The 19717-nt window shown below is 42.1% G+C and overlaps 1 protein-coding gene across 1 annotated transcript in view; it reads right to left on the bottom strand.

Moving 5' to 3' along the window:
- SPOCK1 (SPARC (osteonectin), cwcv and kazal like domains proteoglycan 1) overlaps positions 1-19717 on the bottom strand; it is a 486481-nt gene that overhangs the window by 303306 nt on the left and 163458 nt on the right. Inside the window, exon 3 of the mRNA XM_024202111.2 lies at positions 901-946. Within this exon, the coding sequence (XP_024057879.1) occupies positions 901-946 (46 nt within the window). The remainder of the gene's footprint in view (positions 1-900; positions 947-19717) is intronic.

Below are 19717 nucleotides of genomic sequence, written 5' to 3'. Positions count from 1 at the left end.
ACACTACAGCATTGCTCCCACCAATGCAAGTCCCCCACTACGCCGACCAAATAACCCCACCTCCACGAGAGGTGTAGCGCTTACGCTCGATGTGATTAGGGCGACACAGCGTCTGTACAGACAATGCGTTACTTACATCACCTGTCAGCTCTGCACCCTGTCTGGTGCTGGGAGCCTGGGCTCTCAGCTAGCTGGGAACTGGGGGTTCCACGGGGAGCTGAAAGCCAGGTTTCAGGTCCCACACCCACCCTTTTAAGTTGGTGCAAGCGCTCCTGGTGAGGACTGGTGACCTGGTGACCACTGGTGACCTCTGACAAAAGGAGGTTGACTTAAGTGTAGACCAGGCCTTAGACAAGCACTCATAGATGGTGGGAATATTGCCATGACTTAACTGACTAAGGCAAAGAAAGTGCAAATTGTTTTAGGAGTCATAGCTAGTACCAGTGTCTGAGTCAGCCGCAGCTATACAACTGCATCTTCACTTGGGAACCAATTCTGCAGTCCATTCTCAGACTTAAAATGCCACTGAATGCAAGTAATAGGCACTTGAGTGTTAGACAATAAAAACAATTTAAGTTGCAAAAACACCCATTTAACTCAGTTTTCAACAACTGTTAATGTATGTTAAGTAACTCATTTCGGATGGCATTGTTAGATCTTGACTACCAGTTATAGTGTATCTTTCTAAGTATACACATTACCACCAAATGCAAACAGGAATGGAAGAGCATTGAAAAAATACAGTTGTAAAATACAAGGCTAAGTCAAACCCTCAGCTTTAAGGTATCCCAAACTTTGAATAAATCTGAAGCGGGATCTAATTTTGCAGCACAGCCCACCTCTGACAGAGAAAAAGAGAGAGAAAGAGAGGTATATGTGTACATCATGAAATATTTTTACCTTGATCAAATGGTTTGTTTGGGTTCCAGTTTCTGAAATAATCATCCTAAATGGGGGGGGAAAATAGGAAATTTAGAGAAAATGTAAGCAGTCTTTTTCCACAGTTTTACAAACAATACCTGCCTTCTCACTGCTCCCTGAAAATAAAATAAAAATTAAACAGATAAAACCATTAGCACGGTACATCATAAGATAAAGACTGAACGCCGTTTGGAAAATGAAAATTAAGAAAAGCTTACGGGATTCAGCATTTCACTTTAATGCCCTCTGCCAAAATTGTTTTTCCAAATCTGGATTTTCAGCAAATAACTTCTGTAATCTCCAGATCATTTCCTAGCATCTTACAATACCATGTGACAACTTATGGCAATAATGTAGATAGTATGTTGTTTGGAGAATGCAGGATGTGCCAAATCAGGCTTCTCCAATTACCATACACCAGTGTAAATTCAGAATAATTCCACTGATCTGCTCCAGATTTACTGTAGTGTAGTACATCACAATTTGACCTTAAACTCTGCACTTCAGAGCAAACACCTAGTAGCAATGATGTAATTGAACTATTTTTGTCCATGTTCCCATTATGATAGGAGTTTGTAATTCAGCTGTAAAAACGTTATTCTGCAATGTGACTTACGGCTTTGTTTTGTATTTTATGTAACTCAAATTCTCACATAATTTACAGCAGAAAACATAGGAAATAAGTTATCAGAAGCCACTAGGGTATCTGGCCAACAAATACCCTGTTTAAAAAAAAAAAAAAGTGTATACAAACCTTCTAGCAGAAAGCACAGAAAACCCCTTTCATGCATCTGCCCAAAGTGAATTTTATACTCCTAGCAAATGTTTATATGTTGGGTAAATTTATATCGCTCCAGCAGGCCATCAGCTTATGCCCTGAAGTATGTAGATTCAAACAAAAGCCCCTTTATTTGGTTTCGGTATATTCCATATACCTCTCGCATAACCTTCTTGAATGGAAGTGATCAAAATTGAACAAAGGATTTGAGGTGAGGATGCACCATGGAGTTATATAATGCTATTATAATTGTTTGCATATTATTCTTTGTGCCTTTCTCACCCTTTGCACCTCGTAAGGAATGCAACCTGCTACATGCTGGCCTCACTCTATGACCTGGCATTGAGTGGTTGTAGGGCTATAGCCTCCTTTGGGGGCACCTTGCACCCTTAGAGGAGGATGGATGGGGGCCTCCTGTGCTCAGCAAGCACTGGGGATGCAATTCTGCCTGGCTCTTACATTGACTATATCATTGGAGAGTGGAATAGGGCTTCCTGTGCCATCCCATTTGTACACCCGCATATGGGTAAGCAACTCTGGCCCAAAGCCTGTAAAGACCAAGGACAGTTATGATACCCAGTAGCAGCTTCAGCAAAGATGATTATTTATAATTTATTTTATAGGCATCAAAAGCGTTCTAGGCTTTTTCTTCAAAAGGACAGGATCTGGCACCAAGAATGAAGACTCAGCCTTGCCTTTGAATTCCTTAGTTTTGTTATGCTGAAAATTTTATTTTCATACAATGTTTTGTAATTGATTATGCTTTGCTGCTGGATTTACCAAGCATTAATCACTTTTGATTAATGAGACTTTTTTAAACCGAGTCCTTTCTTCTGGTAGCAGAATATTCTTTTTCCTACTTACAATTTTCTAAGTGTTCATTTTGCTGCCTTTTTTTTAAAGCAACAGAAACAGTTTAATAATTCATAGCCCACGAAAGATTTCTTATGCTGCTGGCATATGGAACCAGTTCTGAAATCAGGAGTGGAGGATAAACCTGATGTACAAAATGAAAATGTACAGGCACTTGAGAAGGGTTTTAGCTTAACTTCAGTGTTACATGAACATTTTACTGCAAACACACCTTGTGCTTAATAAGGTGCAAAATATAGAATTTTTTAAACCTATGTCTATTCCATCTTCCAATCCTATTCATCTTTCTTTTTTTTAAAAAAAAAAAAAAAAAAAAAAAAAAAGCTGAAATAATTTTGTTTTAGAACATTCATGACAAGACTTCATGCCAAAATACCATAGGAAAATACACAACAAAAAATAAGAAAAAAAAACTATAAAAGAGAAGAAAACCTTTGAGTTTTGTTGGTGTGTTTTTTGTTTTGTTTTTAATAAAAGCTTTAATGACTTATAAAAGAGTAAAGAATTAGTACATGCAGCTTCAGAGAGACAACTGCTCAACTGTGAAGCAAAGCAATACAAAACAAAAGAAAACATAACACTACAGTTTCAATCTGATGGCATTCATTTCTGGCCGAGCCAGGAGCTGATTGGTATATTAAGGGTGAAATTATCCATTTGTTTCTGTACAGAAGGCCCAGAAAAAAGTTTGTCACATTTAAGTCCTACCTAAGATGATGATTTAAGTGATGCATTGACTTTGTGTTGGTTTTCTGCAGAGGGTTGAAATTCACTCTAAACTAATTTGATATATGATTTTTGAAACCATATTTTTAGAACTACATAACACTCTTAATATCTCTCACTGTAAATGGGTCTTTCAAGTTGCTGCCTTATTACTGCTATTTCCTACAACGAAGTCCAGTACATTGAAATTAGGCCATTTAATGCCTCTCTATGTAAAGAGACATCAAAATGTAGGTGATAGTTCTCTATGGCAAGTTGTGGCACAGTCTGCCATTGAAGGCGATAAAATAAAAATATAACTGGAAATAAGATTGGCTAAAAAATTAATTCTAAACACACAAAAAATGAATCAAAAGATCAGAACCGCTGCACAGAAACGCATTCAGTTTCACAGCTTTTTTTTAACCAGGATCGGTAGTAACATATGTGGATAGTTCTTCCAGTGTATGAGGATCCATTTCTGCACAACTGTACAGTACCAGTGGAGTTTTTACTGAGATCTACACTTCTCCACAGGACTAGAAAAGCCTGATCAAGCCCTGCCCATGATTCCATGCAGCTGTGTAACCTGCAGAAGCTTGTAATAGGTTTCACAGTGCATTACAGATGTTCATTATTTTTATCCCTAAACACCCTCTCTGTGGCTGAATGGAATATAGGGCTAGTGTGACTGCCACCACCTCGCTGAACATCAGGGACTTAACAGGTGATCTCCAGAAAGTGCAAGTCTCTATATCTTACACTAAAAAGCTGAGCTCTGTAGCTGGGTTGCCACCCCTGAGGTGCTTGGGCGAGCAGCCGGAATACATACCCAGGTGGTTGGGCGGGACTGTACTTGGGGTATCTAGCCCCCAGTATTGCAGTGTCCACACTGCTATTCTTAGGCACTAGAATGTAGACATACCCTCAAAATGAAGAGGGACCAGTGCTGGAGGAAGTATCCACTGCACCCTTTTAAGGGATCCCGTTTCCCACTCCTGCTTCTGCTCCCCCAGGATTCCTAGACACAATCTGGTGGGATATCCAGAATCCTGCCAGGGACTGCCACTGAAACAAAGGGCCATTCTTTCCATTATCTTCCTTCTGTCCCTATCTCCACTGCCTGCTCTCATTTCCCAAATGCTGCCTGCCCGTCCCTCTTCTTCACCCCTAGCTAGGCATTGGCAGGGGCATTCAGAGCAGCGGGAAGAATCTCCTTGTCCTCAGTGCAGGTGGCTAGTACCACAGTGCTCCTGGTGACTAACAGGTATAATTCAAGGAAATACTGTTGCCCAGGGCCACCCAAAGGGGGGGGGGCAGGTGGGGCAATTTGCCCCCACGAGAATATAGTATTGCAACTTTTTTTTATGGAAGGGGCCCCCGAAATTGCTTTGCCCCGGGCCTCCTGAATCCTCTGGGCAGCCCTGCTGTTGCCAAGTCTTTGAAGCCCTGGTGGATGGCTGAGATTCCAGTAGTGATGTAGGAATACATAACAGGAATGCCAAACGCGCGGTCATGCCCACTGCATAACACTCTGCAGCCTTGCTTACACTACCTTTTGCTGCATCTTTTCAAAGAAGCAATCGGATGCACCTTACTATGGGTCCCTTAGGTATGTCTACACTGCAATTAAAAACCTGCGGCTGGCCCTCGTGCCAGCTGACTCAGGCTCACAGGACTCGGGCTAAAGGAGCTGTTTAATGGCTGTGTAGGTGTTCAGACTTGGGACGGAGCCCAGGGTCTAGGACCCTGAGAGGTGGGAGGGTCCCAGAACTGCAATTAAACAGCCCTGTGAGCCCAAGCTCTGTGAGCTTGAGTCAGCTGGCACAGGCCAGCTGCGGGTATCTAACTGCAGTGTACACATACCCTTAGACTACCACATGGAAATTTGTCCTGCCTGCCAGCATGTGTGCAACAGTGCATAGATCTGCTTCCCCTTTCTGTGTTGGTCAGGGCAGAATTCAGCCTGAAGTTGGCAGTACAGCGGATAGGAAAATGGATATATTTCCATGGAAAGTTTCATGGAATTTTTTCCCCTCCATTTTTCATCAATATTTCTTGACCAGCTCTACTGAGCAGATAGACAAGATATCAGCTTCCTGTTTCTTCTGTGATTTTTAATTTATTCTTCTTGTAAAGGGACTGATCTGGTCAAGAGACTGCTCACTGCAACAAAAATAAGTCTAGACACAATCTGGAAACTAGCCTGCTTCCTTTAATTACATCACAACAGAGTGTGGGAGAGGAGACCAGGAACTCCCACTAACTAATCGGGAAGTAAAGGATGCGGCGAACATGGCTCAATCCCATAATATTCGGAGTCACCCAGTTAAACTTATCCTAACCGCTTTACTACAATTATATTAAACAACAATTTAAAAATAATTATAATATAAGCCTATTACAAACTGGATGAAACAATTACAAAAAAGTCAAAATTTTCTGTTTTTAAAACAGCATTTTCTAAATATATCTCAGCACTTCTGAGAGGAGTCATGATTTAAAAAAATAATATGTCATTTACTCTTTATATGAATAATTCAGCATGAAAACACAGGTAATGACTGAATCAGGCTTGAACTGTAATTAATGAGTAAAGAAAGCAATAATTATACCATTCATATGCATTTGATAAATTGAATCTACTGGATGTATAATTGGGGGGGAAGTAACCTGGGAGCTAAAACACATTAATAACGGAGATTGACAGTTTAGAATATAATATACATTGTATTGTTACAAATTCTATTATTCATTCTGTGGCCATTTACAATTTAAAAGTGAAAAACCTACCTCAACTTCCTGTGTACGTAAGCATTATAAATGAGAAAAAAATAAATAAATAAAAGAATGAAATCAAACAATACAAAAGCATATTAACATTTTCCACTTTGCCCTCCTTCTCCCTCCCAAGCAAATTTTAAAAGTATAATCACTAGGTTCAGGAGACCTTAATCTTAAAATGACATCTGTATATTTTACTTTTCTGACAAGCTACTAGCATCCTTTGCCAGTCAGAATTTTGTTATTTTGTCAGCTGGCGTAGTGACAATTTGCAAACAAGTTATTTGTCCCAAAAAAGATTGGAAACCCAAGGAACCATTTCCTTTTGGCTGAAAAAACAAAGGCATGGGTTGTTTCCCCACTCCCGCCCCACCACCACCACCACCCTGCACCATAGCTAATAATAGATTTTTAAAAAAAACTGTTTTCATTCAACCCCCTAACAATTTAAAATATATTTGACAATTGATAGATTCAATAGTAAAAGCAAAACTGAACATGTTTCCATTGTTTAATGAGAACAGAATCCTACAACAGATGGTTTTTTTCTACAGCAATATTTTTTGCAAGAAGACAATTCCTTCCCTGAAGTCGGTGCTCATATTTGCTTTCACCACATTAAAAGTATCCTGCCATGCATGGAATTCTCACTAATAGGAGTTTTGCCTACGGATCTATGGCAGGATAGGACATTAAGTCAATCCTTTAAGTACATTAGAGTAAAATTCAACTCAGTTCAAAGGGCCTGCCCAAGGGCCTAGGCATCACTAAAATCCTGTAATAAGATTTTCAGTGGAACTCAAATGGTACATTGGATCTTGTGCAGGATCTCTGCACAGGGACTTATCTGACCAGTTAGTGAATCCATATTCCATTATATGAAAGTGTCACACAGCGACCCACAGTACTTTATCGGTATATTAACACAGTAAAACCAGATTGTCACCCTTACTCACATTGAGGTACTCACTGTGGGCACGTCTTCACTACCTGCCGGATCGGCGGGTAGCAATCGATCTATTGGGGATCGACTTATCGCGTCTAGTGAAGGCACGATAAAATCGATCCCTGATCGCTCTGCCGTCGACTCCGGAAATCCACCGCGGCAAGAGGCGGAAGCGGAGTCGACGGCGGAGCGGCAGCGGTCGACTCGCCGCCGTCCTCACAGCCAGGTAAGTCGACATAAAATACGCAACTTCAGCTACGCTATTCACGTAGCTGAGGTTGCGTATCTTAGGTTGACCCCCCCCCCCATAGTGTAGACCTAGCCTGTGGGTAGTCCCATTAATTTCAGTGGCATTACTTGTACAGTAAGGTGCCAGTCAATGTGAATAAGGACATCAGAACTGGACCCTGAGTTACAGTTCCTGTTTATGATGTTTGAGGTCAACATCTAATAGTAGCAGGATAATTGAGAGCCCAGTAAAACACTAAATGTTGCATCCACACTACCAAAGCCTAAAGCCACAGCACATTTTAGAGAGAGAGTCAAAATCTCAGGTGTGTGAATGCAGAGGCTGCCTTTGGAAATTTGGCCCTGTGTATCTTGCCTTGTGGCCAAAATATACAGTTACTGTGGAAGTGAAAATAATATGTTGTTCTTTAACATGCATAAGCCAGCCAAATACACATGACATTTACTGACAGAACTCCAGAGGCTCATAGTTTACAAAATTTATCTTTCCTTACATTAAGAGCCTGACAAAAGACCTTGTACAAGCAGAAATGAAATGCAGCTTCTGCAACGTTGTCTTCATTATTACATCATCTAAATGTTCGCCAACTCTTGACTACACAAGAAAAAAATGTGCAAGATGTCAGTGATCATGGTAAAAGTCTTTTAAAGCCACAGAGAAGGATTTAGCCTCCAATCTGCTTTTTGTTAACCAGGGCTAACCTGCCTCATACCCTATGGACAGCTGAGGGGGAGGCTTTTTGCACAGAAAGCTCTGTGAGGATTTCCCTACAGCATCCCATTATGGGAGTGGGTTTGTCCGCACGGTAAGTCTGTGCAACCTGCCCCAAGCCTGGCAGATGGACAGTACCTCTGACTCCTCTTTCTCTTTGGAACTGCACTCCTAAGGTCTCCCGAGCCTGCAGTAATTTATGAGACCACTGGGGCTGTATTACATTTTCCTGGTCTGTGAGGCTGGAAGGGGAAACTTTTTTAATCCCCACTAGCTTTGGAGGGGAGGGATAGCTCAGTGGTTTGAGCATTGGCCTGCTAAACCCAGAGTTGTGAGTTCAATCCTTGAGGGGACCACTTAGGGATCTGGGGCAAAAATCAGTACTTGGTCCTGCTAGTGAAGGCAGGGGGCTGGACTCGATGACCTTTTGAGGTCCCTTCCAGCTCTATGAGATAGGTATATCTCCATATATTATATTAAAGCTTTGCCCCAAAACCATCCAGTCTCTTTTCCCTTCCCCCAGGGAGGACCTTGGACAAGCAAAGATGGCAGGTCCTGGGTGTGGGTGCTACAGAATCCACTGAATGGAAGGGGGGAAATCCATATCTGCTGGACCCATATATGCACAGATCAATGGTGGGATTCAGAATGTACAGCAAGAAAGTCAGAAGGAGCAATTGTCAAGATAGTTGGTGTTCTTCTCTAAACTCCATCTCCTGGAGTCTTCGATTTAGAGGAGAATCCCAGCGTTTATTTAAAAAGAAAAGTTTGTAGCCTTCATGGCTATGAAGACAAGTTTGAAAATGTTACCCAAGTGTGTCCTAATGGCTCAGAAACCAGAAGGCAAATAACAAGAACCCAACATTTAATTAAAACAAAAAAGAAAAGAAAAGAAAAAAACAATTCATGTTTTTTAGGCCAATCTCATAATTTTTGAGCTTTTGTGGTTAACAATAATGAGAGAGACACAGAAGAAAGAAAAATGTATAATGTTAAACTTTCTAGCACTTTTGGCTCAGCTCTTCTGGAAGAGTTTAGGAAATGTGAAGGAAAGAAGGTGGTCTTGGGTCATTTTAGTCACAAGAAGAGCGTGAAAAAAATGGATGCAAAGGCATCCCTATGTCCATCTTTTCAGCAATTATAGATCACCTAGGGATACAGGAAACATTGATAAAGCCACTGTGGAGAAGCTAAAGGAATTCTTTGCATCAGTCTTCACTGCAGAGGATGTGAGGGAGGTGCCCACATCTGAGCCATTCTTTTTAGGTGACAAATCTGAGGAACTGTCCCAAACTGAAGTATCAATAGATGAGATTTTGGAACAAATCGATAAATTAAACAGTAATAAGTCACCAGGATCAGATGGTATTTATCCAAGAGTTCTGAAGGAACTCAAATGTGAAATTGCAGAACTATTAACTGTGGTTTGTTACTTATCATTTAAATCAGCTTCAGTACTAAATAACTGGAGGATAGCTAATACGACACCAATTTTTTAAAAAGGCTCCAGAAGCGATCCTGGCAATTATAGACTGGTAAACCTAACTTCAGTGCCAGCAAATTATAGTAAAGAATAGAAACTATAGTAAAGAACAGAATTATCAGACACAGATGAACACAATTTGTTGGGGAAGAGTCAACACGGCTTGTGTAAAGGGAAATCATGCCTCACCAGTCTATTAGAATTCTTTACGGGTGTCAACAAACGTGGACAAAGGTGATCCAGTAGATAAAGCGAACTTGGACTTTCAAAAAGCCTGACACAAGGTCTCTCACCAAAGGCTCTTAAGCAAAGTAAGCAGTCATGGGATAAGAAGGAAGGTCCTCTTATGGATCAGTGACTGGTTAACAGACAGGAAACAACGGGTAGGAATAAATGGTCAGTTTTCAGAAGGGAGAGAGGTAAATTGCAGTGCCCCCGAGGAGCTGTACTGGGACCAGAGCTGTTCAACTTATTTATAAATGATCTGGAAAAAGGGGCAAACAATGAGTTGCAAAATTTGCAGATGGTACAAAATTACTACAGACTGTGAAGCATTACAAAGGGATCTTACAAAACTGGGTGACTGGGCAACAAAATGGCTGATGACATTCAATGTTGATAAATGCAAAGTAATGCACATTGGAATCCCAACTATACGTACAAAACAATGGGGCCTAAATAAGCTGTTATCACTCAAGAAAGAGATCTTGGAGTCATTGTGGATAGGTCTCTGAAAATATCTGCTCAATGTGCAGCAGCAGTCAAAAAAGCGAACAATGTTAGCCATTAGGAATGGGATAGCTACAATGGTTCATTATTATCTAACATAGCTAACAATGAACCATTAGGAAAGGGATAGATAATAAGACAGTAAATATCATAATGCCTCTATATAAATCCATGGTACGCCCACACTTGGAATACTGCATACAGTTAAAAAAATGTTACAGAATTGGAAAAGGTACAGAAAGGGGCAACAAAAATTATTAGGGGTAATTAACAGCTTTCATCTGAGGAGAAATTAAAAAGCCTGGTTCTGTTCATCTTAGAAAAGAGATGACTAAGGGGATATGATAGAGGTCTATAAAATCTGGAATGGTGTGGAGAAAGTGAAGAGGGAAGCTTATTTACTCCGTCACATAACAAAAACCAGGCATCACCCAATGAAATTAATAGGCAGCAGGTTTAAAACAAACATAAGGAAGTAATTCACACAATGCACAATGAAACTGTGGAACTCATTGCCACGGGATATTGTGAAGGCCAAAAGTATAACTGCGTTCAAAAAAGAATTAGCCAAGTTAATGGAGGATAGGTCCATCAAAGGCTATTAGCCAAGATGGTCAGGGACGCAACCCCATGCTCTGGGTATCCTAAAGCTCTGATTACCAGAAGCTGGGCCTGGATGACAGGGGATGGATCACTCCATAATTGCCCTGTTCTGTTCATTCCCTCTGAAGGGCACCGGCCACTACTGGAAGACAGGATACTGGGCTAGATGGACCATTGGTCTGACCCAGCATGGCCATTCTTATGTTACTATGTTCTAATATTCTTCATTAGTGATCACATATGCACCTTCATTGCTGTCTCCTCTTTCAATAATCATGACTTATTTTCTTTTGGATGATTCTTAATCCTGCTTTCATGGTCTCACGTGTGACATTGGTAGTGGTCTCTTTCATAGAATCATCATATGGGTCCAACACAAAAATGTCACCTTCAAAGTCAAGATCTTGAAGTTTTCCTCTATTCCTTTTAAGTCCTGTATCTTCCTTTGATGTTGCTTTTTGCATCACAATCTATCACAACGTAGAAAAGCAGAGGTGATAAGCTCTCCTGTCGCTCTCCAGTGACTAGGTCAAGCCAGTCAGTCTCTCCACTTTCTGTCCTTACACAGCATTTTGAACCTTCATACATCATCTTAGAGAGGGACACTATCTTGCATATTGTTGCAAGATCTTCCATAACAACTCTCTATGAATGCAGTCAAAAGCTTTGGTGAAATCTACAAAGCCCAAGGCTAATCTTGTCTGGTAAGCAAGTCCTTTCTCAATCAATCATCTCAGAGTAAAGATGTGATCTATACACAATCTTTTCGGTCTAAAGCCTGCTTGCTCAGTATGCAGTTTTTCCATCTATGACTACCCTGTCCAATATTACATTACAGAACACTCTTTTGGGTGCCTGGCATTGCTCTCTCTTGGACTAATCCTGGACAAATGAATTCTGTGGGAGCTTTGAGGACTGATCTCACTAGCCTCAGGATCAGCCCTTTTAGACAGCTTCCCTCCAGTTTCTGAGGTTTCCTCCTGGCAAAAACCTTGTATCTGCCCAGGGCAGATACAAGTAAGGCAAATACATTGTTCCTGCCCCCGACACTGAAAGACTCATGCTTGTATGACAATTCTTAGCATCCTTAAATTTACTTAAATTGTAAGCTCTTTGGGACAGGGCCATGTTTTGTTGTATTAGTACAGCACCTAGCACAATGGGGTCCTGGACTGAGGCTGCTAGGCATTACCATACTACATATAAGAAATAATAACAATAAGCTGAGACGTGTAGGTAAGCAAGTATGCACTGCAAGGCTCTTACGTTAGTTCTCTATTGGATTTTTACTACTCTGTTCTGGGTGATCAAGAGATGAGATGAAACTCATTTTAAAATGATTTAAAGCCCTTTCACAGTATCTCACATAATACTTTTTTTTTTTTTTTTTTTTTTTTTATTTTAAATATTTTTTTTTTTTTTTTTTTTTTGCTAACAAGAGAGAAATATTCTTTTATTATTCACTATGTATGTGTCAAATGTAGGCAACTCAGATTGATACTACCATCAACAAAGTCAATCTAGTGTATAACCGTATGTTAAATTAAGTACTCAAAGGGTATAGCAAAAAAGTGCTAGTTTAAAGAAGCTGATATTAACTCTCACAAAAGCCTCTTTATCCAATTTCTAACAGATATTCTTAGAGGTTCCCACCCACTTTCATCAACATTTAACCCAAGGACACGGAATACATAAGAGAATCGAGCCTTAAAGTAAAAATTGTGTTTGTACACTAACTGGATTTAAGGCAGTTCCTTTGATCTTTTCCCTGGAGACCACACAATTTTCAGTCACACAGTGCATAATGAAACCATCTCAGGAAAGAACAAATATATTGTGACAGAATGAATTTATCCCCACTTCTAAAAGGAGGATATGGAAATTGCCAGCTATTTCATTATCCATCTAGATGAAATATTGAAAGAGACAACAAAAAATACGATACTGGCAGAGCTTTTCAGAAATCTCGTCAGCTAGGTTTTGATTTACAGAACTAAACCTTGAACCAGAAGAGATTCTGATCCAGTCTCCTATTAGTCAGATCAGAAAAGTCCAAGGATGGGAATCACCTCTTAAGAACAATACATTCCCAGGTGTTGCAGGAAGCAGTATGGCTAATTCAGTAGGTTACACACACACACAGTCATATTCCCCCTCACCAGGATGACTGCAAGCTTGCAAAGCGAAGACCAAAATTAACGCACGTGTGACTTCAACCCATCCATCTTTAAATTAACAAAGTAAACAAATAATCCAATTGGCTTTCGCCTCCTCAGGACTTCAAATCATAGAATATCAGGGTTGGAAGGGACCTCAGGAGGTCATCTAGTCCAACCCCCTACTCACAGCAGGACCAATCCCCAACTAAATCATCCCAAACAGGGCTTTGTCAAGCCTGATCTTAAAAACCTCTAAGGAAGGAGAGGCTCTGTGGATGAGGGGAAAGCAATGGACATGTTATTCCTTGACTTTAGCAAAGCTTTTGATACGGTCTCCTACAGTATTCTTGCCGGCAGGTTAAAGAAGTATGGACTGGATGAATGGACTATAAGGTGGATAGAAAGCTGGCTAGATTGTCGGGCTCAATGGGTAGTGATCAATGGCTCCATGTCTAGTTGGCAGCTGGTATCATGCGGAGTGCCCCAAGGGTCGGTCCTGGGGCCGGTTTTGTTCAATATCTTCATTAATGGTGTGGAGGATGGCATGGATTGCACCCTCAGCAAGTTTGCAGATGACACTAAACTGGGAGGAGTGGTAGATATGCTGGAGGGTAGGGATAGGATACAGAGGGGTCTAGAAAAAATAGAGGATTGGGCCAAAAGAAATCTGATGAGGTTCAACAAGGACAAGTGCAGAGTCCTGCACTTAGGACAGAAGAATCCCATGCACTGTTTGTTATACACTAGGGACCGAATGGCTAGGCAGCAAATGCATGCAACGAGGCACCCACCAAGCTAACCAATTTCCTCCTGTTGTTACTTTTTTGGTTTAGTTATTCCCTAACACTTGGCATTTCCAAAGTGTTAATGAAGACAGCTGTCAGTAATGCAAAGGCATTTCCTATAGATATTTCGCTAACTGGTCTAAAAGCAGCTTTCACAGGGTGCTCGTATTTATAGATAGTGAGGCCATTATCTAAACGGATGCATAAATATTTTTGTTTTGTCAGATGAATTGCACTTATCAGTTACTTGTCGGCATCTAGTAGAAAGGAGATGTTGACTGAAAAAACTGCACAGAAAATCCTCCTCAGCCTGTGTCATTCACACATTTGGAGAACCGCAGCACTGATTTGAAGCTTGTTTTGGTCTCTCCCCCGAGCCCTGGGAAGAGTACACAGTAAATGAAACAGGAAAGCCTGTTGCACAGCAATCATTAAACCACAGACGCAGCTATTCCTCTGGAGAAGTATAAAAACAGGGCCTCATTCTGAGATGTACTGGACACCTCCTGTGAGGTAATGAGCACCCTCAACTCCCATTGGAACCAAGAAGGTGTGAGGTTCTTAAGTACCCTGACAAAAACTGGGGCAATAGACTTTATTAACATTGGTTTGCAGCCCGGTTAGCGTTTTTCTCTTCCACCCTAGACCCATCATTAAACCTCTTACCCTCATAAAGAGCATTAGGGAAGGATGGTAATTACTACCTCATTGCTCTTTTAAAATTAGCTCTAGAAAGAGGCAGCTGCACTTTTTTGCTTCCCTCTACCTCCTGCTACAGAAGATCATTCCAACATCGAGCAGTTTGAAAGCACCAGCTGCTGCTTCCTAAAGTTAATCTAGCCTGTATCATAAACGTCTCCCCAAGGCCTATTGCCCATTTTAAGCAAATAGTTTGTGTCAGCAAATTACACACTTATATTTATTTATTTATGTAAGAGGGGGGAGAAAATATTTTACACCTCTGGTCCTGCTGAGAATAGCGATTTCCCAATGGTAACTAGTACCCAAAGTATGCATTAATCTCAAGAAGTGATTCAAAATTCCTCTGCACATTAAGACATTTCTAGCCACTTCTGGGCTTCTCTTTCCTGGGAAATGGGAATATGCATCCGACCAGGATGGTTTTACTTAGCAAATGGATAGTGTATTCCACTGCAGATTTTTCATTTCATCTTTGGCAGAAGAAACCTTTGAAACGTCTAGTGATAAATTTCACAGGAAAGCCTGGAGTCTAGGGGATCTACTTCTGGATCTGGCAACATAAAGTGATAAAAATGTAAGAGGAATTGTTCAGACTAGAACAGCATCATGTACAGTAAAAGTGGGGAGGTGCTGGGGCTTATCTAAAGTACTGAAGTTTAGTGACTAATAAAAGTTTAAAGACGACCTTGGCTTAGAATAAAAATAAGGCTGGTTTAAAAGGGCTTGCATTTGATTATAAAAGAACTAACTAAGAATATGTACACAAATACAGCATCTCTCGGATCAGGGATCTCACCACAGCACTATGACTATGAATACTTCTCCACCAAACCTCCACACACATTTAGGATGTAAACCTTCAGTTTCTGAGACTTGTTTACATTTTCTGCATTACTCATTCAGTTATAGGTGATGTGCAAAGTGTTGTATTGCTGTGATGAAGAAGAGATGACTTGAGTTGTTTGGGGGGAAGGGGGGCGTGGTGTGTTTGTTCATTTCACTTTAGAAATAATTCAGGGATGCCAATGCTTCTAATCCCTAGTTTCAATAGGTCTCAGGGGGGTTATTATGAGCTTTAACACCTTCATTCAAGGTACAAGGGTGTTGGGACCTTTAACAAACCTTCCTTTACCCCCAATACTAATTATTCATTACTGTTAAACAGGCATCAATAAAAACAAAGAAAATATCATGGAAACAATCTGACTAAAAATCCCTTCCCCTCTCAGTTCTCAACTTTTACTCTCTTGGCTCTTCTGGCATCACCATTTCGCAAATCTTCCAGTCTTTGGAGACTGTTCTATAATTTCTAATGTTAACACACAGCCGACTGGGAAAAAACCCTCTTTTTTGAGAAACTTTTCACACTTTGTTTATCCATCAGAAAGAAGCCCAAAAGGGCAAAAGCCCAATTTTATTTTTTTTTGCACGTCATCTTTAATAGAGTAACTTTACAAGCAACCCCTCTTATTCCTGCCTGAACTTTTCATCTAGTTAGCATCTACTGAAGGGTCTACTTTCCCCTTCAAGAATGAAAATAACTCCTATTGACATGATTTATGCCATAGTTCTTCACATCTTGGCATGCTCTGGCTTGAGCTGTAGTCTGGTCAGCTAACACAAGCCAGGGCTAGTCAGGCCAGGGAAATACTTGGAAGGGACCACTAAGTTCCCCAAGAGGAAATGCTGGTGCTTCAGGAAGTGGAGCTCCTTCCTCTGCCCCATCTGTGAGGGGGCAGCACTATGTTACTGGAGGTGCCATCTTTCATATCCGATGTAAAAGCAAAGCCTCGCAGGATATGCAAGAACAGGCTTATGGTCTTACCTCCTTACAGTGCAAATAAGAACACGTGTCTTAGCTCCTCCGCCACAACCAAAGAGGGTCATCTCCTTAGCGGAACTGGTTAGTCATATTAATTTCATTTATCTGCGGTGGGGGATTGGATGCTGTGAGATATGGACACCGCCTTGTGATGCTCGGCCAAGCTCATCAGGTTCATAACATGCTGCTGCAGGGGAAGGGGTTGGAAGGAAGAAGAATGGGACAAGGGATGGGAGTGGGACCAGAGAATCTGTAGTTTTGCGGATTCTCCCCATCCACCGGGGAGTGTATATTTGTGTGCACCTCACCCTGAGGCTACTGTAGTAGCTATGGCATGTCTCTGTTGCTGCTTTGCAACCTGGTACAAGAATTCCTTCTCCTTGGCCCCTGGAAAGCAGCTTGCATTGCAGCCTGGTCACACTGGCTGCACCACACAGGAAGGGGGATATTGCCTAGAAAGCAGTAGTTACCTATCTCTGCAGACTACTTCTAACTATGTTTAATGCTAACAGGTGGTAGAATTATGATTTTTCCATTTCTACTGCAATGGAATCTCCTCAGGCAGTCAGATCCTGTATCACTCTGTATAGGGATGCCAGACAGTTACTGAGCCCTGGCTGCACTCCCAGGCTCCAACTCTCCCAGTTACACTAGTGTTATCAGGGAGTTTTGGCCTCATTTTTCTGATTTGTATAATCACACTGATTATTTCTCAGTAACTACCTTGTGCTTATGCAAAACTCTCTTCTTGACCAGCTGCTGTTTCCAGAAGTCCTCGTCCATCTTCCACAACAAACATGGCTTCCCCAGCTTCTGAACCCCTAGCCCAGGTAAAAAGCGACAAAGAGTCCCGTGGCACCTTATAGACTAACAGACGTATTGGAGCATAAGCTTTCGTGGGTGAATACCCGCTTCGTCAGATGCATGTAGTGGAAATTTCCAGAGGCAGGTATAAATATGCAGGCAAGAATCAGTCTAGAGATAATGAGGTTGGTTCAATCAGGGAGGATGAGGCCCTCTTCTATCAGTTGAGGTGTGAACACCAAGGGAGGAGAAACTGCTTTTGTAGTTGGCTAGCCATTCACAGTCTTTGTTTAATCCTGAGCTGATGGTGTCAAATTGGCAAATGAACTGAAGTTCAGCAGGTTCTCTTTGAAGTCTAGTCCTGAAGTTTTTTTGCTGCAGGATGGCTACCTTTAAATCTGCTATTGTGTGTCCAGGGAGATTGAAGTGTTCTCCTACAGGTTTTTGTATATTGCCATTCCTAATATCTGACTTGTGTCCATTTATCCTTTTACGTAGGGATTGTCCAGTTTGGCCAATGTACATAACAGAGGGGCACTGCTGGCACATGATGGCGTATATTACATTGGTGGATGTGCAGGTGAATTAACTGGTGATGTGGTTAGGTCCTGTGATGGTGTCGCTGGTGTAAATATGTGGGCAGAGTTGGCATCGAGGTTTGTTGCATGGATTGGTTCCTGAGTTAGAGTTACTATGGTGCGGTGTGTGGTTGCTGGTGAGAACATGCTTAAGGTTGATGGGTTGTCAGTGGTGAGGACTGGCCTGCCTCCCAAGGCCTGTGAAAGCAAGGGATCGTTGTCCAGGATGGGTTGTAGATCACTGATGATGCGTTGGAGAGGTTTTAGCTGAGGACTGTAGGTGATGGCCAGTGGAGTTCTGTTGGTTTCTTTCTTGGGCTTGTCTTGCAGTAGGAGGCATCTGGGTATATGTCTGGCTCTGTTGATTGGTTTCCTTATTTCCTCGTGTGGGTATCGTAGTTTTGAGAATGCTTGGTTTTGAGAATGCTTGAAGTGGGTATTCACTCACGAAAGCTTATGCTCCAATACGTCTGTTAGTATATAAGGTGCCACAGGACTCTTTGTTGCTTTTTACAGATCCAGACTAACACGGCTACCCCTCTGATACCTAGCCCAGGTAGTAAATGCAATCCCATTTTATATTAGTTACCCAGAAGCGTTATTGTTTGAGCATGTGGGAGAGGAGCAGTGGTGATAAACAGGAGAATGGCTAAGGAGGAGCAGAGGAAAATGTCTGAGAAGACTGAAGTTCAATACAGTGACAGGAGTGTGGGATTGAATTGAATGGCAGCTGTCTGCTTCGAAAGACGACTGTGTAAGCACAAAGCTTTCAGATACTGTGTGTCATGCTGCTGCAGCACCACAAATGGCTAAAAAGTCCAATTTTCAAGCAACAGTCCTTGCCACAGATAATGCAGACATAAGGCACAGGACCAGAGGATGAAGCCAGCACACTATTACCGCTTGAGGCCTGCTGCTCTTTCCTTTTAGCTCTCTTCACTTTTCTCTCTCTCAGCCACCTCTCCATTCTTTGTGGCTCCCTGGTGCAGCACAGCCCTCTGGGGTAGCCTGGGGTGTGGATGGCTTCAGAATTTAAAGCAGCCGTATTTTATCGGGGGCACATTAATGAGGAGATCTGAGAGAAAGAGCCAGTCCAGGGCAGAGGAGATTTATAGCAAGTGAGTGGAAGTGAGATCAGAATCAGGGCCAAAAGTGTTTTGATCTCACTGACACACTCATCTGCTTGGCTACTATAAATCTGTGCAGAGCTGCCTTGAAGCCAGTGGCTCGGGCCCATGTAGAGCTGCCATAGCAGTTCTCATGATAATCTCCTCCCAGCATCTGCTGTAGGGGGAAGTGTCTGGAGAACAGCAGGTACAGCTGAGGGCAGCGCAGCAATCCCCAGCTGTTAGAACAGGGCCTGGAAACAGTTAGCAGCTGGTGCAATATAGCGTAGTTTTCAGGCCCAACAGTGAGCAAGATGTTGATCTGGGGACTGCAAAGTTTACCTAAAGCCACGTAGCCCCTCCACCTCTGATCTTGCTTCATGCACAGTTCAGCCAAGGCAGCAAATCTGGCCCACAGAGTCTTGTGTATCTAATAAATTGCAATTTAACCTCACTTCACAAAAACAATCCCAGCATCAGCTGGTGTAAACTGAAGTCAACGGAGCTAAGCTGATTGACGCCAGCTAAGAATCTGGCCCAGTGTTATTTCCTCTTGCAAACTTTTGACATATAAACTCATTATTCATTTGTCAAAACGCTTGCCTTTACATTTTCAGTTGCTTGGTAGTGAATATTGGTCGATTCTAGCCTAGGGTTACCACACGTCCTCTTTTTCCCGGACATGTCCGGCTTTTCGGCACTCAAACCCCCGTCCGGGGGGAATTGCCAAAAAGCCGAACATGTCCGGGAAAATGGCGGATCTGCTCCTCCCCTGACTCTTCGGCTCTGTTTAAGAACAGAGCTGCCCGAGCGCTATGGGCTTCAGGCAGCCCCCTTGCCTCCGGACCCCAGCCGCCGGCCGGGCACTTCCTCTCCCAGGCTCCGGCGGCGCAGGGTCCGGAGGCACGGGGGCTGCCCGAAGCCGGTAGCACTGGGGCAGCTCGGCTCTTAAACAGAGCCGAAGAGTCAGGGGAGGAG

The sequence above is a fragment of the Terrapene carolina genome, unplaced genomic scaffold, assembly GCF_002925995.2.
Source record: "Terrapene carolina triunguis isolate 2854851 unplaced genomic scaffold, T_m_triunguis-2.0 Scaffold629, whole genome shotgun sequence".
Classification (NCBI taxonomy): domain Eukaryota; kingdom Metazoa; phylum Chordata; order Testudines; family Emydidae; genus Terrapene; species Terrapene triunguis.
This window is presented reverse-complemented; position numbering and strand designations above follow the sequence as displayed.